Below are 24,752 nucleotides of genomic sequence, written 5' to 3'. Positions count from 1 at the left end.
AATAATGTGCCAGTTTGCAGCATGTTAAAAAATATGTTATGTACAACTGGAATGATAGTCAGGTCAAAAAAGCTGTAAAAACTTAGAGAAGGTACTAAAGTTGAAAGTGCAAACAAATTTTTCTCAATTAGTAGCATCATCTTAAAATATGGTCTGCAATTACATGTAGTTCATAAAATGGAGTTTCTTAAAGAACTTTACACGAAGACAATGTACCATACTCAACTAATTAAGCTGTCCATGCTGTATTACTTAAAGTAGCATTGTTAAATGGTATGTTAAGGTGCATAATTAAAAAATATGCATTTTTAAAATATGTTATTATTTTTCATTTTACAGTTCATTTCTAAGTAACTGCATAAAACTAAAACCTAATAATACCATTTTTTAACAGTTAAGTTGTACAGTCATAAGGTAGCTACTTAAGCAAGGAAACTATACTGTATTGTGCCTGTAACCTCAAAAAGATTATTCCAAATCTGAAGCATATTTGTGAAGTTATGGCACACTATTTTTTTTTTAACAGTGTTGTCCTCTAAAACACAACAGAGCATGAAACATCCTTTATCTAGTTTGTGTTTGTGAAAGAAGTTGTTTGGGTTTTACCTTTGGCTTTGGCTTTGTTTAGGAATATAGCAATAGAAAGAGCAGATGAATCCTAGCAAAGCTAACATTTCTAGTTTTTACCCTATTTTTTTTAGGTATCTGTGTACAGAATTCCTCCTAGAAGACATTTTGTATCAGAATTTAAGCATGCAACCAGCTTGTTCTGACAAAATCTGTTAATTCTGGAGTTAAGGCTGGGTCTGGATAATTTCATCCCACATGAAAAAACTTCGAGGAAAATATGATTGAAAAACCTGTGTAAGGCTGGACGTGGAGACTAAACTGTGACAGAATAGTGGGTGTATTTCAATTGAGCCTAATGAAAAGCTGAAATCGGAGGGAAAGTTTAGTGCGGTAGCATAGATATTTGGGAATGTGTGCTCTTCCTGTTCAAATCGTAAAGTAATATAAGTCAGAAGGGACCTCTGGAGTCTCTAGTTCAATCTGCTGCTCAAAACAGATTAAAGCAAGTTGCTCAGGGGCTTGTTCAGTCCCATTTTGAATATCTCCAAGGATGCAGATCTCACAGCCCCCGTGGGCTTTGTCCCAGTGCTTTGCCACCCTCACAATAGCGATGGCTTCCTGCCCCTAGGGTTTGCCTACCTCTGCAAGACCGGAGAAAAGCAGAGGCTTAACGAACCCTCACTTCTATGTCATGTGGAAACATTTACAAATGCTTACAAGCATTACATTACATTACAGTAGCCTTCAAGTGGCAAAAGAAAGTCCGAATTGGCAAATCGAAAGTAAACAAAGCAGGGATATCTTAGCCATAGCTGGTCTTGCTTTGGGACGAAGCGGGTAATAGCAGCTGCCTTGAGCTGCTGCTGTAGGTGACTGCTCTCATCCTTTGGAGTGGGAGTGTTGGAGTAGAGCAGTCGTTTGGCACTGTGCTTTCCACGACAACAGAAATGGTTTAGGATGCTCTGTCAGGCTCTGCATCTCACCACTACTCTTCTAGCTCTTTGATTCACTCTAGATAGTTGCCGTTCTTCGCATAGGCACTGGCAAGCAGAGGCATTTGTATGTCTTGTTGTGATAAGCACTGAAATCACAAGCAGTAATACTTTAACTGCCATTTTGAGGCATTACCGGATAAAAGTGAGCTCTTGCTTTCATGTAGGTGCTTTAGGTGCTATGAATCAGTTCATCCTTGGTTGTAATTTTACAAATGTTGTCTTTAACTGAGGAGAGTAAATTCTTCCCCTTCTCTTTCCCTTTTGTTTTTCCCCTTCCCCATCCCTAGGAAAAGTATTCAGGCACTCCATTCACCCAAATGAATCACTTCCAATTGAATCCCCATCTAATCACTGAAGGTTTTATATTTCTGTTGCTTTTTGGTGGCTCACAAAAACTGTGACTGTTTTGTAGTACAGGAGGTAGATTTATTATGTTTTTTTTTATTTAGTGAGTTGGGGTGTTTTGTCCACCAAAAAAAGTTGGGAAAAAAAAATCTTAGAGGGACAAACACTAGCAGAAATTTGATAGCCTAATTTTTATGATATTCATCTGGGATTTCAAAACCTCAATCCCAAGTCCTTTTCTGTTTATGTGTTAGTGCCTTCATGTGTTCTGAGCCTCTCTAATGCTCTCTTATTGGAATTGTTCTGTTTTATATTCCATAAACTTTGTAAAGCATTGAAAGCTCAAACTTTTTAATAGCCGAAGTTAACTCCTTAACCATACAGGAATTAAGTATCAGGAGGGTGCCTTAAGAACATTTTTGTCTCTGAAGTTTCACCCAAAAGTCTCAGCCTGATCTTTAAGAACTCACAAAAATTTTGTCAATGAATAATCATTTTTTGACAAGAACTAAAGAAACTTACGTTGCCAAGATATTCTTGATTACTGCTTAGCTGTACCTGCAACATCATTAAATTATAGGAACCAGTAAAGTTGCTATTTCTCAAAAGCTGTGAACTGTCCCCGCTCTGCAGTGTGGGAATAGCCTTTGTGGCTTTTCTTTCGGTATTTACCACAGCTGATGTTTGCTATTTTCAAATTTGTGATTTCATTCCTTGTTTGGTTTCTTTTAATTTACAGAAGTGTTAAAATATTGTTACAACTCACAACTCCCTTACTTGCTCAACTAGTAGCACAAATAAAGAAAACTGCAGAGATGTACATCTTTTCCTGCCAAGAACCTTTTCAAGTATTATTTAGAGATTTAATATTTCCCTTACATGCATTTGTGTACAAATTATATTGAAAATTTTCCTTCTCAGTAATGAGTATTATCGTTTCTTCTGTGCTTTTAATAATATATGCCATAAGCAGATTATGTATTTGAAAATGCTGACTGATTATTAGTTCAGTTTCAGCCATTGCAAATCCCCTTGCTCTTGAATTGGAGAAAGGCTAAAAGAGCCATAATTGCACCTGAACTAATTAAATTGAAATAGTCTGCATGAGAATATTTGTTTAATAGACTGTTGACTGCTTCTGTGGTGCACAAGACATACAACAAGTTTTTTCAAGGTATTTGAATTCCTAAATCTCATTAGATGTCTGTATGCCTCCTTAGGTATCTAAATACCTTTAAATACTTGGCCTTTGATCTCCTCCAAATGAAGTTGCTCAATTCATTAGTGGGATGAATAATGTACTTTATTAGATATGAATGTAATTTTCTACCAGGGTTGACTCAGAGCAGAAGCAAATCATCAGTGCAGCACTCTTTCCTAACTTTAGCTAACCATTTAAACACCTCAGTTATCCCCAGGAAGCTCTTGGTTTGCCATCGCAGCGTGATCTCTGAAGCTGTAAGATTTTTAGTTCTAGATGAATCTTGCCAGTCAAAGTTAATGGAATTACTTGTACAGTTTGTACTGCTTTGTTTTTACATACTTTATCTTTTTTTTATGAATTACTGTAGCAGTCTTTAGAAAAGTAATTTAAAATTTAGTTTGCTATTATAGTGAGTTATTATGACTAATTATAAAAGAGCTGCTACACTACATACTAATTAAATTCAAAGACCTTTTATGATATTGATAAGCTATTTCCTGTAATAACATTATTGCCTCTTGTGATAGGGTTATCTTTTTTTTCTCAGTGTTCTGTTTTGACTGACTATTTTCAGGTATAGATCTTTAACAAAGACAGGGAGAGGTGCAATTCAGCTGTAAATAGACTGTGAGCTGATCAATACTGTAGGGAACCAAAGAAATCTTGAAGAATGTGTGGTACAGAAGATATCATAAGTACAGGGAGGATGACTGCAGCAATAAAACTGGCTCTACCGAGAAACAAGAATTCTGTGAGCAGTTAGACAGAATGACTTTTCCTTCATTATGGACATATACATCTGAACTTGTTCTCTTGCAGGGATTTGTTGGTGTCTGTGAAGGAGTGAACTCATTCCCAAAACCTTTTTTTCATGAGAGTGGAGTAATGTCACTGACATCTACTTGCTGTCTGGACTCTTTTCATGTTGAAATGTAGAATGCGTGACACGTTTTTGACTATCTGCCACCATTCATGGAAATTATTTGGTGGATTCAGAAGCAGCCGGGGAATAGATAGCAAGACAGACACAAGCACATCAGGGTTATATAAATATTGCTTTGTCAAAAACCAGGCTAAAGATGAATGTGTGAAGAAGGAGAGACAGTTTTTATACTGGGCCAGAGCTACCTCAGTTCTTCTGTCCTTGCTTAAATCCGTCATTTACCTACACAGGTAAAATGTTTGTAAAGTCTGTCATTTTTGTGGGTGTTTAGAAGCTTACAGTATCTGACTTAAATGGATTAGAGCAAGAGCGCACTAATATTTTAATTGACTAGCTTCAAGATACATTTTACAAATGTTAAATTTTGAATCATTTATCTAGACACTCTTGGTTCTTTCTACTTACAGCAATATCATGGAAGTATCATGGTCCTTCATTTGGGAGACTTTGTAGCTGTGAAAAAGGTGCTTTAAAGGTCATACTTATTTTTATGTAAGAAGGAGGAGACCTTAAGAGAGTGTGTACCATAACTAGTAAATAGTTTTGATATGATTATGTCCTGAGTTTTACACGTCACAGAATCCTTCTCTTGCCATACACCAAGGATGAAAATTATTTTGGAAACACAGTCAAGTAATTTCAATTGTATGTGTCAAAGTCTCTGTCCCAACTTGGCAAGATAGCAATTGCTTGTCAAGAAAGGAACAGAACTTGGATAAAAGATGCTTTATGTTAGGCTGGCTATGAATTTTAGCACCTTTGGTAGCAAACAATTCAAAAAGCTGTAACTTCAGGAGGCTCTGAAAAGCTCCTTCATATCAACTGTTGTTTTAAAAAGGCAGGTTGCTGTACAGTGCTGAGAATCAGCTCAGAGGCTGAAATTTCACAAGTACTTCTCTCACTTTTTGAATTCAAGCAATGCTGAACACAACATGGTACAAGCAAAAAAACCCAAACTAGTGACTGAAGGACCCAACACAGTGGTTCCTCCCCAGAAATGGAGAGGACAGCCCCAGAAGGCTTAAATAGCATTCATCTTGTCTCTACAAGCAGTGGGGTGCAAGCAAAGAGGATGACAGTAAGATAGAGACAGACTTTTTATAAAGTGGGTTTGAAGGATTTAATGTTTTAGTAGCTATTAGTTAATTCAATTGGAGAAGGACAACTGACACTGTATTACAGGAATTTGAAAAATCCCCTTTGAAAATGAACATGTTCACTTTTCTAAATTGAGAAAAACAAAATGAAAATATGGAAGGCTGATGTAAGGTTGCAGACTCAGTCTTGTCAGTTTGGGGTATTAACCGAGCCCATCTTAAGACACCAAATCATAACTGAGGCAAAATGCTTGGAAAAGACAACCGCAGGACACAGAATAATCCCTTACTGAAGTTTAAGAAGGGAGGAGGAAGCAGAGCTGTGGTACTATGAAAAGTAAATCATTATATCACAGAGAAATGAAGTTTGGGCAGAATGTGCTTCCTAGTTGGCCTCATAAGCACACCACCACAGGGGAGGTGTACACGCTTTTATAAACAACATAGTGCCATGTTTAAAAGAAGATGCTGCTAGCTGAGTGAAATACGCATTTGGGAAGTGCATGCATAATGTGAGCAAAAAGATGAGAAGATTATCTCTGAGAGGTTCAGTAGAGGATCAGTAGGTAGTATCAGAGCTAAAGAGGCACAGGTTAGCAGTCCAAAAGCAACTGGAATATTCATGAGGCTTAAGCTGGACACTGGTGCATGGGCTAATATGATGCCAAAACTATGGACAAGCCTGACAGCTTACAGTGGTCATTCTTCAGCTAGAGAGGTAGTTCAACTGCAATTTGGAAAGACACAAACTGAAGTAGTGCCTAGGGGAGGTGGGGAAAGTACTGCTTCTTGAGTTAGAAGCACTACCAAGCCACGGAGCTGATCAGGCATGGACATACAATGGAGGGCAGGTAGATGTCTAGAGAAGAATTTGTGGATTTTTGCAAGGGTTGGTGAAAGATTCATGAGACATTTTTGGAAAGAGTATGATAGCTACTTTTCTTTCCTTGATACATCAACATGGTTCTACGGCATGGTGTTAGAAAAACACTCTGTTTCTACGTGTACCACTGCTGTTTGGTGGGAGATTGCTCCTCCAGGCTCGAGGTTGAGTTGTGTGTGGCACCAAGGGCTCTGCACGGGGCAAATGAATGCATTTGGTGGTGAAAATTCAGTCTGTGTAAAAAGCATTTGTATCAAGGGGAAAATCCTGGGAAAATGTGACTAGGTGCTCCTTGTGGTCCTGAAAAGAGTTGGGTCTGCTAGAAGAAAGTTAAGCAACTGTGCAAGTCCGTATAACAGCAATAACACATCTGAGAGAAGAATTAACACAAAGATGCTGGGAAATGGTCGTTCAGCTAAAGCTATTTGTCTGACTACCGCAGCTGGCAAGGAAGAGATACAAAGACTTCAAGTTGTGTGCTGTGGAGGGAAATTTATGCCTTACCTGACTGTCTAAATAAGTAAATTTGCGGTTCCTGAAAGAAAGTCCAGTGGGCAGAAGAGGCCAGTCTGAATAAAGAATTTGAGACATCGAAGGAGTAATTTTAAATGATCCTATTCTTCTAGTTTTGTAACCACAAAGCTAAGTTGCATACACTCTCACATGTCATTAAGCAGAGTATTTGCCCAGTCCTTGGTTCTGTCAAAATCAGAGACCAGTCGTTCCACGTGTCACAAGAATTCACAAAAGCAGTGTCACATAAATGGAACAGGAGCTGTGACCATTGTCCATGGATGTTTCAAGAAGCCTTTAACAAAGGAATATTGGTGTTATATCCAGAGCTAGATATTATACAAGTCAATTTAATTGAAGCAAGTCAATAAAGAAAAAGCACACAGCTTTCTGATCCCAGAGGAAATGTGGAATGTGACCATCGGGCCTCCAGCTCAGGGTGGCACCTTGCAAAACTGTGTCAATGAAAGAGCTTGGACCAGCCCCAGCTGTCAATTTAAACAGGACTCTCAGTATGATATATGGGATTTATCTGTTCCTGCCAATGCTAAATCACTATGTTAAAAAGCCGTATTGACATTTTCTCGTTATCATTGGGACTTCTGTATAATATTGAAAGTTATCCCAATATTTGGTTAAGGAAGGATGACATAGAGAAATAGGTTTTAAAAGGTTCTTAAACAAGCCAGGTAAAGTAGGTCATTATATTTCACGGCTCAACTTACACAGTGCTCATTAGTCACGACTCAGACATAGGAGAGAGCAAACCTTCATCAGAGTCCTTGTCTCTGAGTGACTGCTGAGCAATGCACTCTACACAGCTGGTGTCAGTGCCTCCGTGTTTTTATCCAAAGTGCTGCATCTGTTCATACTCTTAAAATAAAAAAAAGCAAAGTACCTTTTATATATTTTAAATTGGAAATAGGATCAAAGGGCAACATGGGCATCCAGATTTAATTACAGCAATATAGAGCATCTGTTCAGATCTCTCCTTAACCTGTTTGGGCTTGTGTGTAATAAGGGAAATCAAGATCATCTTCAAGGAAATTTCCCACCCTTGTCTTACCACAGAGCTGATATCCCTTAGCATTGCCAAGCAGAAATCTAGTCAAGATGATGTTATGTTGAGATGATTGCCTATTTGATAAATAGGAATCACTTCGTGTGCGTATCCTCCCTCTCTGAAACAGAGCAGTGGCTTTTACATTATGTTCCTATTCCCACCTCTTGCAAACGTATTCAGTATGTTATGTATTATTGGACATGGGGTTGTCTCAGACCAGTACTAGGTAGTAGTTTATACGTGGTTGTAGCCACAAGTAAACTTTAGTTCTTAAGTCTCTCTTAGCCTCACCTCTTAAATCTCGGAGCTTTCGACATCCATTTGTTCACCAGTATGTCATGCTCCTAATAAAATGTTCATCAAAAAACATGTTCTGGAAATGTAATGAGGTTTACTAGGGCTGAACTGGATTCTCCTGTCTGCGTTTCAGAAAGAAGAAAGATATTTGCTTTCTACACTTCATATCAGTTTTGGACAAAACTGTTTTAAATCGCAAGGTTTTGAAGTAGGAGTCAAACCAAAGACTCCTGAGAAATGACAGACCTGTAGTTAATTACCTTCTTGTAAGCCATTTTGCCAGTTCGGCTATCTCTGTAACTCTGGACTTAGACAAATGCTTTCTAGTTGTTTAAGACTTTCTATCTGGCAATCAGGTCAGCAAATGCTTTTTATGATAATGTTCGGACGAAAATTTATACAAACAATAAATGTGATATATAATTGATGGCAGCTTCTTTAGAAGTGGTTCTCTTAACCAATGAGAGCTGGTTTGTACAGTGCATGAACAAAAGGGCAATTTACTGCTAAGGAAAGTAGATTCCTTGACAGTTATTGTAATGCTAGTCTGCAGATCCTAAATCGCTAATTACAGTTTAAGGCAATGATGTTGGCACATTGTTGCCAGATGGAAGATTCATTTTACTGGCCACTTAATTAACAACTGGTAAACGGTTGCACCCAAATACACGTATTTACATATGCAGAGTGCTTACTGTGTCACAATGATGCTAATAGCTTAGAGAGCAAGTCTTATTAATGCGATCTACTAATGGGAATGTCAGAGTAAATTATCTTCTCTGGAACCGTGAGCTTTCTATCTGCCACCTGCATGGAAGCTCCCAAGCTTCAGGTTTCTGTCTGCCCTATGCCTCTTGAAAGCTGGGACGCTTCCCAAACCAGCAAAGCTGGAGCTACCAGTACCTAAAGGGGGCCTACAGGAAGGATGGGGAGGGACTCTTTATCAGGGAGTAGAGCGATAAGATGAGGGTAACGGTTTCAAACTGAAAGAGGGGAGATTTAGATTAGATGTCAGGAGGAAATTCTTTCCTGTGAGGGTGGTGAGGCACTGGAACAGGTTGCCCAGGGAAGCTGTGGCTGCCCCATCCCTGGAAGTGTCCAAGGCCAGGCTGGATGGGGCTTTGAACAACCTGGTCTAGTGGGAGGTGTCCCTGCCCATGGCAGGGGGGTTGAAACTAAATGATCTTTCAGGTCACTTCCAACTTGAACTGTTCTATGATCAGTCTTCAGCTAAAAGATTGCCTGAAAGAGGAAGGGAAAAAGTTTATTTTACTTATTCATGGTGCATTAGACAGAAATAATGGGCTTAAGCTGCAGAGAATTGGGTTAGCTGTTAAGAAAATATATTTACAGTAAGGATAATGAATACCATAATAAATTGCCAGAGGAGGGTGTTTCCCTCTACCTTTGGATATCTTTAAGAACTGATCAGACACACATCTGTCAGGTATAGCTGACCCAGGTGTAACTGGTCCTGCATTAGGACCAAGAAGCTGGACAAAGTGATTCTGGATGTCCGGTCCAGCCCCGTGGCAAGCCTGTGGTCCAACCATGTGATGGCTCTCCTATCTCGCTTTTCAAGCCCATTTTAAACTTGCTTTTGTCCTGCTGACTCAGTCATGACGGTAGCTGAGGATAATCTGAGGTCCCGGTTTTGCTTTTCTATTCACTTCAGCAAACTGATGGGCAGGACAAACATGTTTCCCCATGATGATGTTAGGCTAAAATTTACATGCTGTTCACTCCTGTCTCACAGCACCTTTTTTGCCTGGCCGTGACTTTGCATTACTCACACTTCTCCAGCTCTGGCCATTACCTACTGACGTGGTTTATTGCTGAAACGTGTAAGATGCCCCGGACTCTAATAAAGGGCCTGAAGCCATTCTTTTCCCTTGATGATTGCCCCTCTTTTACAACCAATACTTCTGCATATTTTGCCAAAGATGTCTATTTGTAGATCATTTTATTTGAAGTGTTATAGATTAGCCATCCGGGTGAAGTTGTTCAAGTAATGCTGGATGTAGAAAAGGACTGTTTCTAGTATAAAAGCCGCATTCCAGGGGTTAGGGTTTTTCCCAGGGCAGAATTGATCTTCCGCTCAGTATCTGCACGGCACAATCCTGCTGCAGTATAACATTAAAAGTAATATTAAACGTGATTCCTAAGATGTATTTGGAGTTACCTCTACATCTGTCTACATTTTGAAGTTTTACAATTAAAAAATAAATAAATTAATACAGCATTAACTTTATAGAGAAGAGGGACCTAATATATTGGGACATCACTGTAGCTTACTAATCATGTATTATCATAAGGTTTTTTTCTTTTCTAATATTTTTACTGGTGTAGTTTTAAATGTTTCAAGATGGTTAGGGAAATTTAATGATTATTGATATGGGAAATAACATCTTTTGTCAGTGTCACTCTGATAACATTTATTTGAAGTACATTTATAAACTGGTCAATGGACAAGTTCATTTGCGATGTTGAGTTCTAGGGGAAGTCTGGTACCTGGTAAGCAAAGGAGACAATTTTGAAACTAAAGCTATGGAACCAGGGCAGATCGCTTGCTTCTGTCCTGAGTTTAGAGTTGCTGATATTTTGAAATAAAATAAATGCCTTCTTTTTGAAATTGACTTCAGTTTCCTATAAAAATAAATGGGGTTTGGAGGCATCTCTGATAGATTTGCTGTGTACGGCTCCCCTCTTATTGTCTTTTAAATCCATTTAAATCTTACTTCTGTCCTGCTGTTTCCATCATAGCAATAGTTGAGGAAAATCTGAGTGTGGTTTCCACTATTCTGTTCAACTCAGTCAATTGTGTTCTTCCCATTCTGCTTCACTGCATCTGCATGCTTTGTCCTGCCATTGCATCCTGTCTGCAGGCTTCCTGGGGAAACTTTCTTCTCAGTCGTGGTCTGACTGTGCTAACTCTGATCGTGGATCAAGACACTACCTTGATACCCAAAAAAAAGGCAACATAAAAATGAAATCACAATAAGCCATGTATTTACTACTGAATCTACTCTTTTTTTTACCATTGTTTTTGTTTTTGTGCAGATTGTTTCTCAGAGGAAACTCTCAAAGTCCTTACTCAAACACGGGAACACAGCAGGAAAATCATCTATAACAGTAAGTCTGTCTTAAATACGCTCTTATTTTCCTGTTATTTAAAAATATCTACTGTGACTAATTCTCCCTAAAAGCATCCTGCTAAGTCACCAGAACAACCCTTGATTGAGAAATGTATTTAAATTGTTTATTTAACACTTTACTTTTACTGTTTCTGACAAATGCTTATTGTAAGGAAAAGGCAACAAATAATGTATTATTTTACAAAAGCCACAATATTTACTACTATGACTTTTAAGGTACTTTGATGACAGCAAGAAAGTTGGGCTGCTCGCTACTTTTAGTTGAAGGTCTAGAACCTTCAGGAATTCATGCTGACCCGACACACGAAGGAGTCTGATGTTTCTCGGCCCTTGGGCTTTTTCCAGTTTCTAAAAAAAATAATAAAACCAACTCAGAAAACACACACGCATGCACCCAGCAACACCAGATGCAGAAGTTTGATGAGATTAGGTGTTTTAGCCGTGTTGTAATGCAATTACAGACGGGATAGTTATAGCCCCATGTGTATCTTGAAATCTGCAAATCAGTGTATTACCTCTCTTTCATCTTTCTCTTTGCTGGCTTGTTTGGGAGATCAGGCTTGTCTGCAGTGAACCTAGCATGCTTGTGACATTTGCAGCTCTGCATTAAGACAAAGACTATAATAAAATATTCTGCTTTGGGGATCTCTGCTCTGTTGCCTCATGGGGTTGAGAAGGATTTTTTCCTTGATGTGCAATTAGCCAGATGGGTTTCTTTTGGCTTGATTATTTGGATTTTTCTTCTGCCTTCAGACACAGAAGAGACAGCAGACTGTGAGAAATAATGCTTTCTGAGAGCCCAGGGAATTTTCTTTCTTAGGTGTCTTCCTGGGTGCTTGGCTGAGAAGAGATTTGCTTAAATGCATTAGATAAGATAAACCCATTTTTGGTCTGGGTTGGAAAGGAATTCCCTGCTCATCTGCCTGAATAGAACCAGGAGAGAGTTTTGCTCCCTAAATAACTTCGTGTGGTTTGCCTGCTGGGATTATCTGGGCATGCTTCATCTTGTCCATGCCCATGGTGTTCTGGACCCCCATCCTGTTCTGTGAAGCACACAAAGGTTTTTACTCTTGTGAAAACACAAATACTCTAATTCAGCTAAAATCATTAGGCTTGTTAATAGAGTGTTCTGGCAAAAATTAATGCTCTGTGATATACAGAAGATGAGAGAAAATGAGTTAATAGTCCCTGCTGGCCTAACGCTGGCTGATGACCGTGAAACGTGAACCTAAAGTTACTTGCTTTGGCTTCCGGCCAGTAGTACTAAGGAGCAAGTTGACTTTACTTGAATAGGACAAAACTGAACTCAGACAAAAATGATTCTGTGAAAAGTTTGCTGTCTCAACAGAATAAGTCAGAATGGATTATTTATCATTATTTCTGGACCTGGGGTACATACCAGCTATCTTTCAAGTATTCAAGTTACAAATACTAGTTTCCTTACTTGTTCAGTGTAGTGAATTATGAGCTTTTTATTTTGTTGGAATTCTATTAGCCCTTTGGCTGTGTAATGTCTCATCAATACAATTTTATTATATGACTGTGCGATAAAAACAGAACCTTGTTCAACTTCTCCAGTTACAAGTCTGTCAACCTGTATAGGAAAGGGTTTATTAGTTTCAGTTAAAAATATTTGTGAAACTTGATGTGCAAATCCTGGAGCAGCGGGGGTCATATACAGCTTATGATCTTTTAAATCATCAGACTATGTGTAAGACAAATGTTGTGTCAGACTCTGTGAGCCAAATTCCCAGCAAGCTCACATTTGTCTGGAACATGTGAAGCATCGCACACATGTGGGATGGTACTTTAATGCACAGTTAAGCATCTGTGGCCCCACGTGGCTGCATGTGAATATTTTGCATGAGGAAATACAATAGTTTACTGCTGTGAGGTGTCACAGCCAGAACAGTCTTGACTCTGGGAATTTTACTTAATTTAATTCATTGCCAATTAATGTAAACTTTTAATTACTGATTCGGGTATCGAGAAACAAATACGACAAACCTCTTAGGGAAAATACCTTTTCTTCCCCCTTCCCTGGGCTCAGCTTCATTTCAGACACCTCTCCTGCCCCCTTCATTGTCTCCACTCCCCTTGCTTTCACTACATGTTACGCTCAGTCCCTTTGGTGAGGTGACAGGCGGCACAGGTCAGGATCAGACTATTGTGATTTCTTTTTTGCTGCTCTTTGTTTCTTACTCATTTTCTCAGCTCTGCTATGGGCTTATACACTGGCTACAATCCCTTTGGGGGTGTCTCTGCTCCAGCATAGGCTTACCTGAGGGTACAAGCCCTCAGAGGTACCTACTGTGGCATGGAGCACCTCCTTCCAGGAGTCCATCTCCAGCTGTGTCCTCAACAACATCCCGTCCTCCATGCCTCCTCCTTGATCTAACTTAGAGTGGTCTCACAGGCCTCCTACTGCTCCTCCCTTTGTGCCTTCTGCCTCCAGGAGCTGCCACCCTTTCTCAAATACGTTCACACATTTGCGCCATATGCACCTCTGATGGGTTGATGTTTTGGGGTGCCGTTGGTGGCTGCTATCCGTTGCTGGGCAGTTCACAGCCTCCCCACACAGGTCACCTCTGCAGCCCCTGCTACCAAATCCCTGCTAGTTACGTCCAATGCAGAGTCTAAGTTAGTTTCTGTCAAAGAAAGAAAGAAGGTCCGAAAAAATCCCAGTGGTACTGAAGTTTATTGAGGCTGTAGATAGCCAGGCTGATTCCTGGGAGCTGCATATGTGGGCAGTAAAAGCATCCCACACCACAGTTCTCTGACTGCAGCTCTAACCTTAGCAGCCTTCATCCAGTTTGAAGAATAGTTGGGGTGCAGCTCCCCAAGGACCTGGAGTCTGTGTGGTGGAGATGGTCTGAGGCTGGCTCGGGAGCTGATGTGGCCACCAAGTGTGTGGCCGTGGACATGAAACACCCAGGAAATACATTTTTTTGGGCGATTTTATCTCTGGGGAGAATATTTACAATACAAAAATATTTTATAAGTGTCAAACAAAATATAATGTGGTTTGTTTCAAAGAACATCTTTCAGTGAAGTATCACAGGTTTGGTTAATACTTTCTGTCCACTGATGCATTTTAATGGTCTGGTCAGGAAGGATATTTTGGTTGGGTTTTTTAACAACATTGCATGGCACAGTGACTAGCATCGTTATCACCATAGCTTAGGCCATCTGAAAGAATCACGCTGCATTATTTTAGTGTTACTTTCCTCTGACTCAGTCTATAGTAAATGGTTTTCTAATGCAGCTATTGCAGAAAAGCCATACCAGGAGAACTCTCCTACTGTAAACGTACCTTTCATGGCAACTAATGTCAGGTGATTTCACTCCTTTTCCCATTTAGTTTGCCAAATGATGCTGAAGCAGCACAGAAATAATTAAGCTTTACACTCAAATAATACAGCTCTTGTATAGTTTTTTTTGTCCCCTCGGACACTTTGAGACTGTGTAATTCTCTGTTATGCTATCTGAGGAAAATCACTTGGTCAGAGGAAAGGGATCCCTGATGGATGTTGATGTGTGTCCATTGACAGGTGATTGACAAGGCATAGTTGTGTGATACAAAGTGATTCAGGTTTGTAGGCTTAACAAGGTGCCACCCATCAGCTGAGCAAGGGATTCACTGAATGCTCTTAGCCCTTCCTGATTGCGAAGAGAAACACATTAACCTGTACCACACTTCAGCTTCCTAACGGGGTCTGCAGTCTTCACACTGGAAAATGGCATCTTTCTCCCCTTTCATTACACCATGCAAAACTCAAATGTAGCTTTCCATTTAGGTGATTGCTGAGGAATTGTCTGGCAATGACGACTACGTTGAACTTTCATTCAGTGCACGGAAATTGGATGACAAGGTAAGCTGCTTGATATTAACCTTACTGAAAGATATAAGAATGCCTGCAAATATAATTTGATGAGATTTTCCCCAACAGATATTTTTTGCCTTGTATTATTAAACACATCAGAGATTTCAGATGAATGTTCAGATTGAGGCTTTCTTCAAGTTGTGAAGTAATTAAAAAAAACAACTCAAGGGAATCTAATTAAAACCAAGACAATTTAATTACGCGATAACCAAGACAATTTAATTATTTAAAATGCCACAGATCAGAAGTGCTTAGAGAAGTGAGCTTTCCACAAGTAGTCAAAGACGTTATAGTTGAAGTAAGCGTCTTAAAACAAAGCTAGGAAACTTCATGACAGCTGAGTCACGATATACTTTTTGTTCAACAAAATGTAGCTTGAATGTGAGAAAAAGACTGTTGCACGTTTGTTAAAAAGTTTTCCCCTCTTTAATAAGAAAACTCTCCACTGACTTAAACACTGTTCTTCATTATAAGGACTACCTCTTTCTGGAAATAGCAATACACATATAATAAGCACATCAAGCAAGACACAGCCCAAGAAATCCAGATAACTGCTTGTAAAGCACACTCTCCGTTATTTCAGTGTAAGAGAAGACGTATAATTATTTGAGATAGTCTGGGGAATACCTTTGTAATTAATAGATGTCACAAGACTATGGCCCTTTTTAGTCCCTTGTTATATATGAAGCTGCTTCTAATTAGAAACATATGGTAACACTATACGAAAGTTTATCATTCTGATGCTTCAAGCATGTCCTTGTAAAGATTTGACATGTGAGTAGCTTAAAATCAAATCAGTGAGAGTACTTTTGGATACATACATCGGATTTTCAAAATCGGGCCATAACTGATGAATATTTTCATTCCAAACTGCCAGGGGAACTCAGGCAAGCAGAAAGTACACAGAAAGATTAATAGTAGTGGAATTTACTTAGAACACACAAGTAAATAACGTTACTGTGCTCAGGGTCACTAACAATCATAAATGATCAGGATCTGAATTTGCTTCTCATCTGAAAGAGGAATTACCTCTTCCTTCGGAGTTGCTGGAGTTTTAGTGTTTCTGAATCACGTAATTTACTTATGTGTCAAAATGTAGATTTAACAGCCTCTCTTTTGACAGCCATCTTTAGATGTGATTTCCAAACTTGTACACAAGTTTCTTCCTGTTCCACATGCTGTCACATCTACAAAAAAGGAAAGGACATATACAACATTTTAAGACTTCACTTGGTAGTTCCTTTTCCACAAATCTAAAATGTAATCTGGTTTAAATATCATTATTCCCCTGTGACTCTTGTTGTTATAAATTAAAAACATACTGCCAGAGTATGCTTCTGAGCTAGGTCAGTGTTGTCCAGGCAATAGGTTTAGAGAGTGTTTGAAATACTTTAGGGGGATAAAGTTAAGGAGGATCATTCTGAAATATTGCGTTGTCATTCTTGCCATTTTAACATGTCCAAACAAGGTGGGCTCCATCTAATAAAAAACTCCTGGATGGTGCATTGTGTAACTGAGGCAATGACTCATCGTGTGTTATCTGAATCAAAACTCCTGTCTTTAGCTGATGAAGATCACTGAATTCTATTAGAGTTGAAAGAAGTCTTTCAATTTCCTCCAGTTAGATATGTAGCTCTAAACCTGGCTGAACCTCAGCTTACCTCATTTATAAGAAAAGGCTATGGCTTTTGGTATGGATTATAATGAACTTTGACGTTAGTAGATGCAAGACACTATTAGTAGTTATTGTTATTAGTGTTTGAAATTACTTGAATTGCATAGTTTGGCCATTGGTGAAAAAAACATGAGTGCCCCGATGTCACATAAAGGCCAAAAAAAACCCATCAGAGAATTGAGAAGAGCCCATCTTGTAAAATCCTAAGCATGGTTTTGAATGCCTCTCCCTACTCAGAGAATTGAAGACTGAGTAGAGATGTAACATCAGAGAAGCAGACTGAGGGCTGGAACTGGCCTTGGAGTCTCCTGAAAGACAGAGGAAGCCTGTGGGAACAACCATTCATGCTCTGCTACACAGGGTCACTTTTGTAACCCCAGGGGTTCCTGTACTGGTCATGGTGGGAGTGGCAGAAGACCAGTTGAATCCTAATGCCTCACAACGTGGGGATAAAGGAAGGCATGGGGGGAAGTTCTGGATGTGCTTTAAGGATTAAAAAAAAAAATAAATTCTTTCCACCGTTACCATCAGTGGTATCTCGAATGGACAAGAATATTCTTCCTCCACCCTTTAAAGGAAAACTCCTTGAAAGAGGATCCGTGTTGTGGTCCTTAAAAGTACGAGTTTCCTCCACTAAGGAAAAAAGTGTGAACAATACATTTTTGGCAGATTAAACAAAATTTTTTGGTCTAATTAAACAGGCAGTATATGTTGTGTTTTGTTTTTTTTTTTTTTAACTCCCCTGACATTAAACTGCAAGAGTTTTAGAGATGCCATAAAACAAGTAAAGCCTACTCAATTTTTCCTGCAGGGGTGTCTAAAACATTCAGTAAAAAATTATAGGAAAGTCACAGGTATGAAAGTTTCCTTTAGTTAACTGACTTTGCAGAGATAAAGTTTATATTTTTTATTGCAGTGCTTGTTGGGAAGGTATAACTGCATTTTCATGTTTTATTGAAGCCTAGTCAGCTCAGATGGCAAATCTTTGTTTCAAGGGATCCACTGAGAACACTTCAGAGTGGAACAATAACTTTTGGAAAGGTTCTATTGCATTAATAGCTGTGTCACAATTACCATAACAAGCAGCTACATTTTTATGATAGCTATAATAAATTGTGAGCACTGAAGCAGGCAAACTGCTTTTCCCATTCTGAGAAGCAGTTGTTACGGCTTGAAAAGATTAGCCAGCAAATGCCTGCAACATACAAGCTAATATTGCTTTCTTTCCCCGCCCCGAGTACTAAATGGCTACCAAAAAAAAATCCTTAAACACCATGTGTTGCTATGGAAGAATTTTCAAAACTGATTAGTGTCTTGTGGCTGCTTCAGCCCTTTTCTGAGGGGCCTTTGACTTAACCCCAAACCTGAATTTTAAAAAGTGTCATTCTCTGAAAATATACTGAAAGACGTGTCAAATTATGTGCTCAGAAATGGAGGTAGTTAATTTTTTAAAGCTTAAGCCATGTAGTTGTGTTATTACTGTGTAACTGCTGCACATACTGAAAGAACAATGTGCATTATACCACTAGCAAATCCATTACATTAATCATTTAAATATTATTAAAATATCAAAACATTAAACCTTTATTGCTGCTATTTTTCTTTCAGAGGATATTTTTGTGAGTTAATGCAAAGCTGTTAGATTCAGCATAACAACCAAAATGCTTTGAAAATGTTAATAACTATGAAATAAAGTGTTTCTTCAGCATATCATTTTTGAGCTGTTACAATGCATCTTCCATATTGAAGGATTTTTTGTTTGTACTTTCATTCAGAAAGGAATTAAGGCTTTGCTTTTGCATTGAAGGAGGACTGATATAAGCTATCATCCAGCATTAAAATCTTTCCCTTTAGGTGGTATTGCCTTGGTAGTTAAAACCAAATATTAAGAATCACTTTCCTGCTGCTGATTTGCTGTTTCAGCTTTCACGATACTCAGCTGGGAATTATACTATATTTTGAGTCTTGCACAAAATCCTGGTTTCCTTTCTGAATTTTTCTGCACTTCAGGTTGCATTTTGAGGTGTTTTCTTTCAGACAACTTTTCTTACCAAACTTGCCTTTGATAAAGAATCTGTTAAGATTAAGCTTCTACTTGGCTTCAATAGTATACTTATGTGGGAGAAGAAGCAGCTCAATTTTTTTTAACCCTTGCGCTCTGGGTTTTGGTGTCACTGTGATTAAGCCAGTGCCCTCACTCTTTACTTGTTCTCTTTGGTATGCAATAGTAATTGGGCAGAATTTGATCACCAAAGCCTCCTATATACTAGCAGTTTCGGGTGCTGAACGGAGACCAGATACTAAATCTACATCAGGGCCTTGAGGCAAACTCGGGAGTTACAGACTTTGTTTGGTTTTGTGCTGGTTCTACATGCTCTTACATGAAATGTCCTGTAACTGTGTAATTGGAACAAACAGGCAAACATACAGCTTTGTCGTTTGGAACTCTGTGTGGTAAGATTTAACAAATACACATGCACATGCTTTGCATCAGTTTCTAAAAATACCATTAACTTTTCTCTAGTAGGAAAAGAAACAGATCACAGAGCAGCGCTCTGAACACAACAGCATTGATAGGGCTCGTCTTTAGGGCATGGAAAAAACTTTAAGTTGCTTGAGCCTTGCCCAAGAGGCTTCATGGTCCCTAGAGACTGACCTCCTACTCCAGGCGTTCAAATTCAGGGGTCCCTTTTCAGAGCCCTGATTTCGCTGTGGTATTTGCAGTTGTGGAATTGTAACAATGTCCTGAAGACAACTTTGACCAAAATGATGTGCCCAGACTTTGGCTAGTATATTATCCAAAGCCATTCCCATCCCAATGACTATCCACCTTGTCAAAAATAAGTACGATGGGCATTTGGTAAGGAGAAAATTGTAGAACTAAGCAAATTACAATCATTTTTACACTAACACTTTTATAGAAACACTGGGAGAGCAAATAGAATTCCTCACTTCCTCAAACTGATGTGAAGGTCTGTGGTTTTGGATATGGCCTATAGGGAAGAATGAGATTCATATGCATAAAGTTAATCATGTGACTCTTTTGAAGAAGCAAATTAAGAAGGGAGTTGAAGCTACAGAAGCATTGCACAGTTAGAAATTTGAATTAGCCAACTTTCCCCACTCCAGCTGTGGAGGGCTATCACCCAGCAACTCTTCCGCCCCCCAGCCAGTATGTCCGGAAGAAATTAGATGTTGAAACAAAAGAGGTTGTGGCCAGACTTCAGCAATGCTATGGAAAGCAACTTAATTTAGGTTTGTGTAAGAACGCTCAGGGTTGTTAGCTGGATGCAAGACTAGGGGGAAGGTGTCCTGCGATGCAGTGAATATGTGAACCTCAACGCCTGTCACAGATTTGCTCGTGCTTTGAGATACCAAGTAATTTTCTGTATTCCCCTGCTCTTTTTGTCATCTTAACATGGGCCTAAAGAGGACCTGCTTCTTTAACTTTCTCTAATACTTCTTGCCAGTACTTCTGTTGATTGGTAGCAGCATGACGTCTTGGCAAATTATCTTCTGTTTTGAGGGGGTGGGTGAATAGCGTGAAATTCAGCTGCACTGTAGAATATGCTTCAAAGGGCCTTGCATAATAAAACTGATGTCAAAAGACCAAACAGGTATGGAGACAGAAAGGAACAAGCGAGGTGGATGAAGGAGTTAAAGCTCAGGAATCTGGACTGGGTGTAAGAAGAGAGAAGGCTATAAAATGAATTTTTACAATTTTGCCTGCAATGATTGAATAGTCAAACTGAGAACAACAGCAGTGCCATGGAAGTCCTTGCAGAACAAGGACAAACATGAAATATTGCTGAGAGGCACCAAGAGCTCTTGGTAAAACTATGCTGGCTCTCCTTTTTCATTAGCAGTCAGGGAAGCACCAGTGCACTGTGCCTGAAAAGCTCAACGCAAAACAAGTAACCTGTCCTATATTTTATTTTAGGATTTTTTCAGCAAATCTGATCCTTTTCTGGAGATTTTCCGGATGAATGATGATGCAACCCAACAACTTGTTCACAGGACTGAGGTAAGGAATAGGGTTGGATTTACTTTCCAAGGACACAGGTGGGCTGTCAGGAGGAATAGTATATGCTTCCCAGGTCACAAAGGGTCTTGCAAGCACCCACATTTAAAATCACTTCTCTCTCTTGTGTAATTATTGACTAATGGGTATCAGTTCTTGACTTACGCACGTGAGAGTAAGGGAAGATGGTACTGAAGCCAAAGTTTAATTAAACTGGCAGATATTCTGTTTGAAGGTCAGGAGTTATACATATTATATTTAGCCCAAACCATGTATCATATTTTCCCATTCATGCGATGTTCTGCCTTCTCCACCTCCTCCCAGGTTGCTGGTGCTAAAGAGATTTGTAATCTGGGTGCTTTACATTTGTTTCCCGTGTCCCAGTGTCATTACTGCTTCCATGGTAATGACTGTCACTGTCTTAAAAAGCAGCATTTGGATGTGCAGGGTGGAGCTGTGGCAGGTATTTGGGGTCATGAGCTTGTCTGTCATGGATCCCATAAAGTCTTCCTGGCAAGGCAGACCATGTGTCTGTAAATTGGTGCTGCCCATTCCCATTGCCCAGTCCTGCATCTCTTCTATGGCTTCCAGTTCAGGGATGTATTCCACAACGTTTCCCTTGTGAGTTGTGTCCCCACTGAGGCATGGCAGTGCTGGGGCAATCTCTGTAGCATGTTCTGTGTACAAGTCCATTTCCCACCTGTGCTCCTTTTTGGGGCTTTCCAGAGGAGGAGTGTTGCAAACTGCAGGTTGCTCAAGGGCATATAACCCATGCATGTCGTTGTGCAAGCCTCCAGCTGAGCTCTGCTTTCTTCTCTTTCTGGTGAACGTACTGTATTGAAAATTTGATTCTTGTTAGCATTCTGTTTGGAGATGTGTTAAGGGTTCCCTTCCTCTCTTTTCACTCACAGGTTGTGATGAATAACTTAAATCCAGCCTGGAAGACCTTTAAAGTGTCTGTAAACTCTCTGTGTAGTGGAGACCAGGACCGCAGGCTAAAGGTCAGAAGTCATTCCTACTTTTTGAATAGTTTTACTCATAGAAAACTAAATTTTGTCTCCTTTTTTCAATTGAAGATTGCTACTCTGCACTGCCCTCTTCTTTGATGGAAAAGATGATCACACAGCTGTATTGTGACTATCACAATCAAATTAAGGATGCAGAGAAGTGTAATCCACTGTAATCAGTAGATTATGCTCTATACTTCTCACAGTAGCCTCAAAAAATGATGGGGCTGTTTTTGCCAATCAGTTGGATAATTTGAACCCGGCATCATTTAACTGGTGGAAATATGTACCGAAGGAAAGTCGCATCCCTGCCACCATTTTAACTACTATTTCCTCACTTTTATGCCTGGATACCTTCCGTAAAAGAAACACTGAATTATGAGATCTGTTACTATGTTTGAAGAATGAGGTGGCCACAAAAAGACATGCCATAGTAATGACAGTGTCACTAGTCAGCAGAAAGACTGATGGTTGGGAACTTGGAGCTTTGTGTAGAAAAATTCATCTTCTTGTGGCTAATTTGGGTTAAATCAAGGCTCAATCCATTTGTTCATATCTTCTAATCAGGTTTAAGGTTAATACTAAATTAAAAAGTGTTAAACAAAGAGCACTGTCCCCAGTGTCTGTTCAGCGTCTTGGACCTGATGAAATGACACTGGATGCAAAAGTATGTCTTTTTTTTTCCTTACCGTATCAAATTGTCTAAAATAAATGTTTCCTTCCCCTGCAAACCTGTCTTCTTTTATCATCATAGCTGCACAAGCCTGCAGAAGTGGTATTGTCATTTTTCACTCATTACATACTTCAGGATGTGCTGTGCAGATACAAAACCATAAAATACCTGGTGTCTATGTGTTACAATGCATGCCACAAATGGGTGGAAAAGGTAAAAAGGAATCTTATGAATGCTTGTATTTATGCTGGTCATGCTGATTGTGATTTATAACTTCATAAAATCAGCACTGTTTTTATGGAACAACAGTGGTACTGATACAGTGTCTGTATGTATATGTTCGTATGGTATTGGGGATGCACGAGGAAGACACAGGTATGAATGGCTGTCTTTATATATCGTTAGTGTCCCTTGTGGCACTGTTGGGCAGATGAGTCCAAGTGCAAAGGAAGTACCAAAGGAGTGAGGAAGTTTGAGATAACAATGAGAGATGTAGCAAGGAAAAGTGAAGAATGAAGTACATGGAGCACAGCATACTTAGGAGGCCAGACCAAGGTGTTTGTGACAGGTCCATCTGAGATGTTGGAAGGAAACTCAGCACCTCAAGTGGTACAGGGAAGCAGTTGTGAAAGATCTTTCCATCTAACCCTTAGCTGGTAAATGGTCAAACCAGTCATGTTTGGCACGTCCAATGGGATTGAAACAGAGCTGGAGCAGATGAAATAGAAAATGAGGTGTAGGGAAAGAACAGCTTCCATTTTAAATTGCAAGCAAAATTAACAGTATTGGCTGAAGAGGATTTCTAATGCAAATGAAGAAATGTAGAGGAGTTATTTATTGTAGCATGTGTAGGATGACAGTAATGTGAAGTGTCAGGATAATGACGTTGTTATCTTGGGAGGTTGCAATTTTTTAAATTTACTGGGTGAATTAAATATCTACAAGTTAGTTGCCTGAAACAGAAGTCAAGCAAATTACTCTGTGTTGTATAAGCCATATGGATCTCCAGGAGAGAAAAAGGGGCGGGGGGGGAAGACCAGCTACCCTCCAGAGGCAGTAACATGACTGACTCAAAGGGTGGTCAAGGACAAGGAGCGTTGCCATGGCTGGGGCTTCTGTTGGTGCCTCTGATGCCTGAGCTGCTACTTCATGACAAAAGGAAAGTGCTGGAAAAAGCACAGACAGTGCTTGTTTGGACAACGAGTTCACATCACAGCTCGGGCAGGGCTGGGAGCTGAGCTTTTGTTTTTGAATGGAGGGAGCTATGAACGGCTTAGAAAGGGAGGGTGAGCGTTTCTCTGATGTACTAGTGAAGGGCAAGCCACTGGTGGGACATAGGTGACATGGTTAAAGCAGGTGGGAGGACTCTAGCTGCTGCAGCATTCTGCCAAGGTGAAAGGGAGCAGAACTGAAGGGAGTAACGCTAGAGAGCATGGTATACTGAAAATGTGAGGTACTGAGGGACTGAAGAAGAGATGTCATGTGACAGATTTTCTGTGTTATGCAGCCTCTCTGAGGGTGCACCTTACACAATCACGTGCAGAAGGTTGCACCCTGCCTCTTCCTGGACACAGGGTCCCAGATCATCTAGTCCACTTTACATCTCACAGTCACCTAGAGGAATTATTTGTGCTTGCCTTTATAGCATGTGCTTCTTGAGGTAGCTTGAATTGAAATGGGTAACATCCCATAGTAATGCCACCATATAGGTTCGAGACAAAAGATGGATCGTATTTCTGCTGCTCAAATGAAAAGCAGATTTAGCACAGCACTGCCTTCACCACATTGTGTATATGTGGCCTTTAAATCACTTAGATGAGAAAACCTAGGAAGAAATGCAAGGAAAATGTGATGCCTAGAATGTCAGAGCAAGTGGCAAGTCCAAAAGGGTTAGAGGTATGTGGTTCTGGAGGGAGAAACATGCTTTAATCTCTTTGAAATTGAGGTGAGAAGGTATGAGAAAGGCTGAGATTTCAGCTTGGGCAAAATATGGGTCTAGGAATAAAGGGAGTTTTTGAGCTATGAGCAGAGAGACAGTAGTTGAATTCATTTGCAGATGCTGCTGAGAATAGATAGAGGGAGAAGAGGAACAAGAATAGTCCTTTAGGACTGCCTGTAGAGAAGACGAGGGGAGAGCCAGTGAAGGAACGGGTGAAAAAGAGAACCAAGGCATGGATCTTATGAACCCATTGACAATTTTCAAAATAGTCTTGATTCTGCAGGATTTTTTTTTCTTTTTTTGGAGAATACATGTTTTTATTTGTGTATGCAAGTGTTTGCAGGCCCTGATGTAGATATCTGTGTATTTGCCTGAGGCTGCAGTTCAGATACGTGCAGAAAAGCTAAAAGTAGTAAGATTTGCACCAGATCATTCATAAGTGCAGGAATATTTTAAAATAATTGTGGCTGAAAAATAAGAAAAACGCT

At 39.6% G+C, this 24,752-nt stretch overlaps 1 protein-coding gene across 3 annotated transcripts in view; it reads left to right on the top strand.

Moving 5' to 3' along the window:
- CPNE4 (copine 4) overlaps nt 1-24,752 on the top strand; it is a 241,987-nt gene that overhangs the window by 128,105 nt on the left and 89,130 nt on the right. For all 3 annotated transcript variants that reach the window (XM_063325304.1, XM_063325305.1, XM_063325303.1), the window contains exons 4-7: nt 10,971-11,042; nt 14,863-14,937; nt 20,565-20,648; nt 21,557-21,646. In XM_063325304.1, the coding sequence (XP_063181374.1) occupies nt 10,971-11,042; nt 14,863-14,937; nt 20,565-20,648; nt 21,557-21,646 (321 nt within the window). The remainder of the gene's footprint in view (nt 1-10,970; nt 11,043-14,862; nt 14,938-20,564; nt 20,649-21,556; nt 21,647-24,752) is intronic.

The sequence above is a fragment of the Chroicocephalus ridibundus genome, chromosome 2 (assembly GCF_963924245.1).
Source record: "Chroicocephalus ridibundus chromosome 2, bChrRid1.1, whole genome shotgun sequence".
NCBI classification, from domain to species: domain Eukaryota; kingdom Metazoa; phylum Chordata; class Aves; order Charadriiformes; family Laridae; genus Chroicocephalus; species Chroicocephalus ridibundus.
The sequence above is the reverse complement of the archived record's forward strand: the minus strand, read 5'-3'. Positions and strand labels throughout refer to the sequence as shown.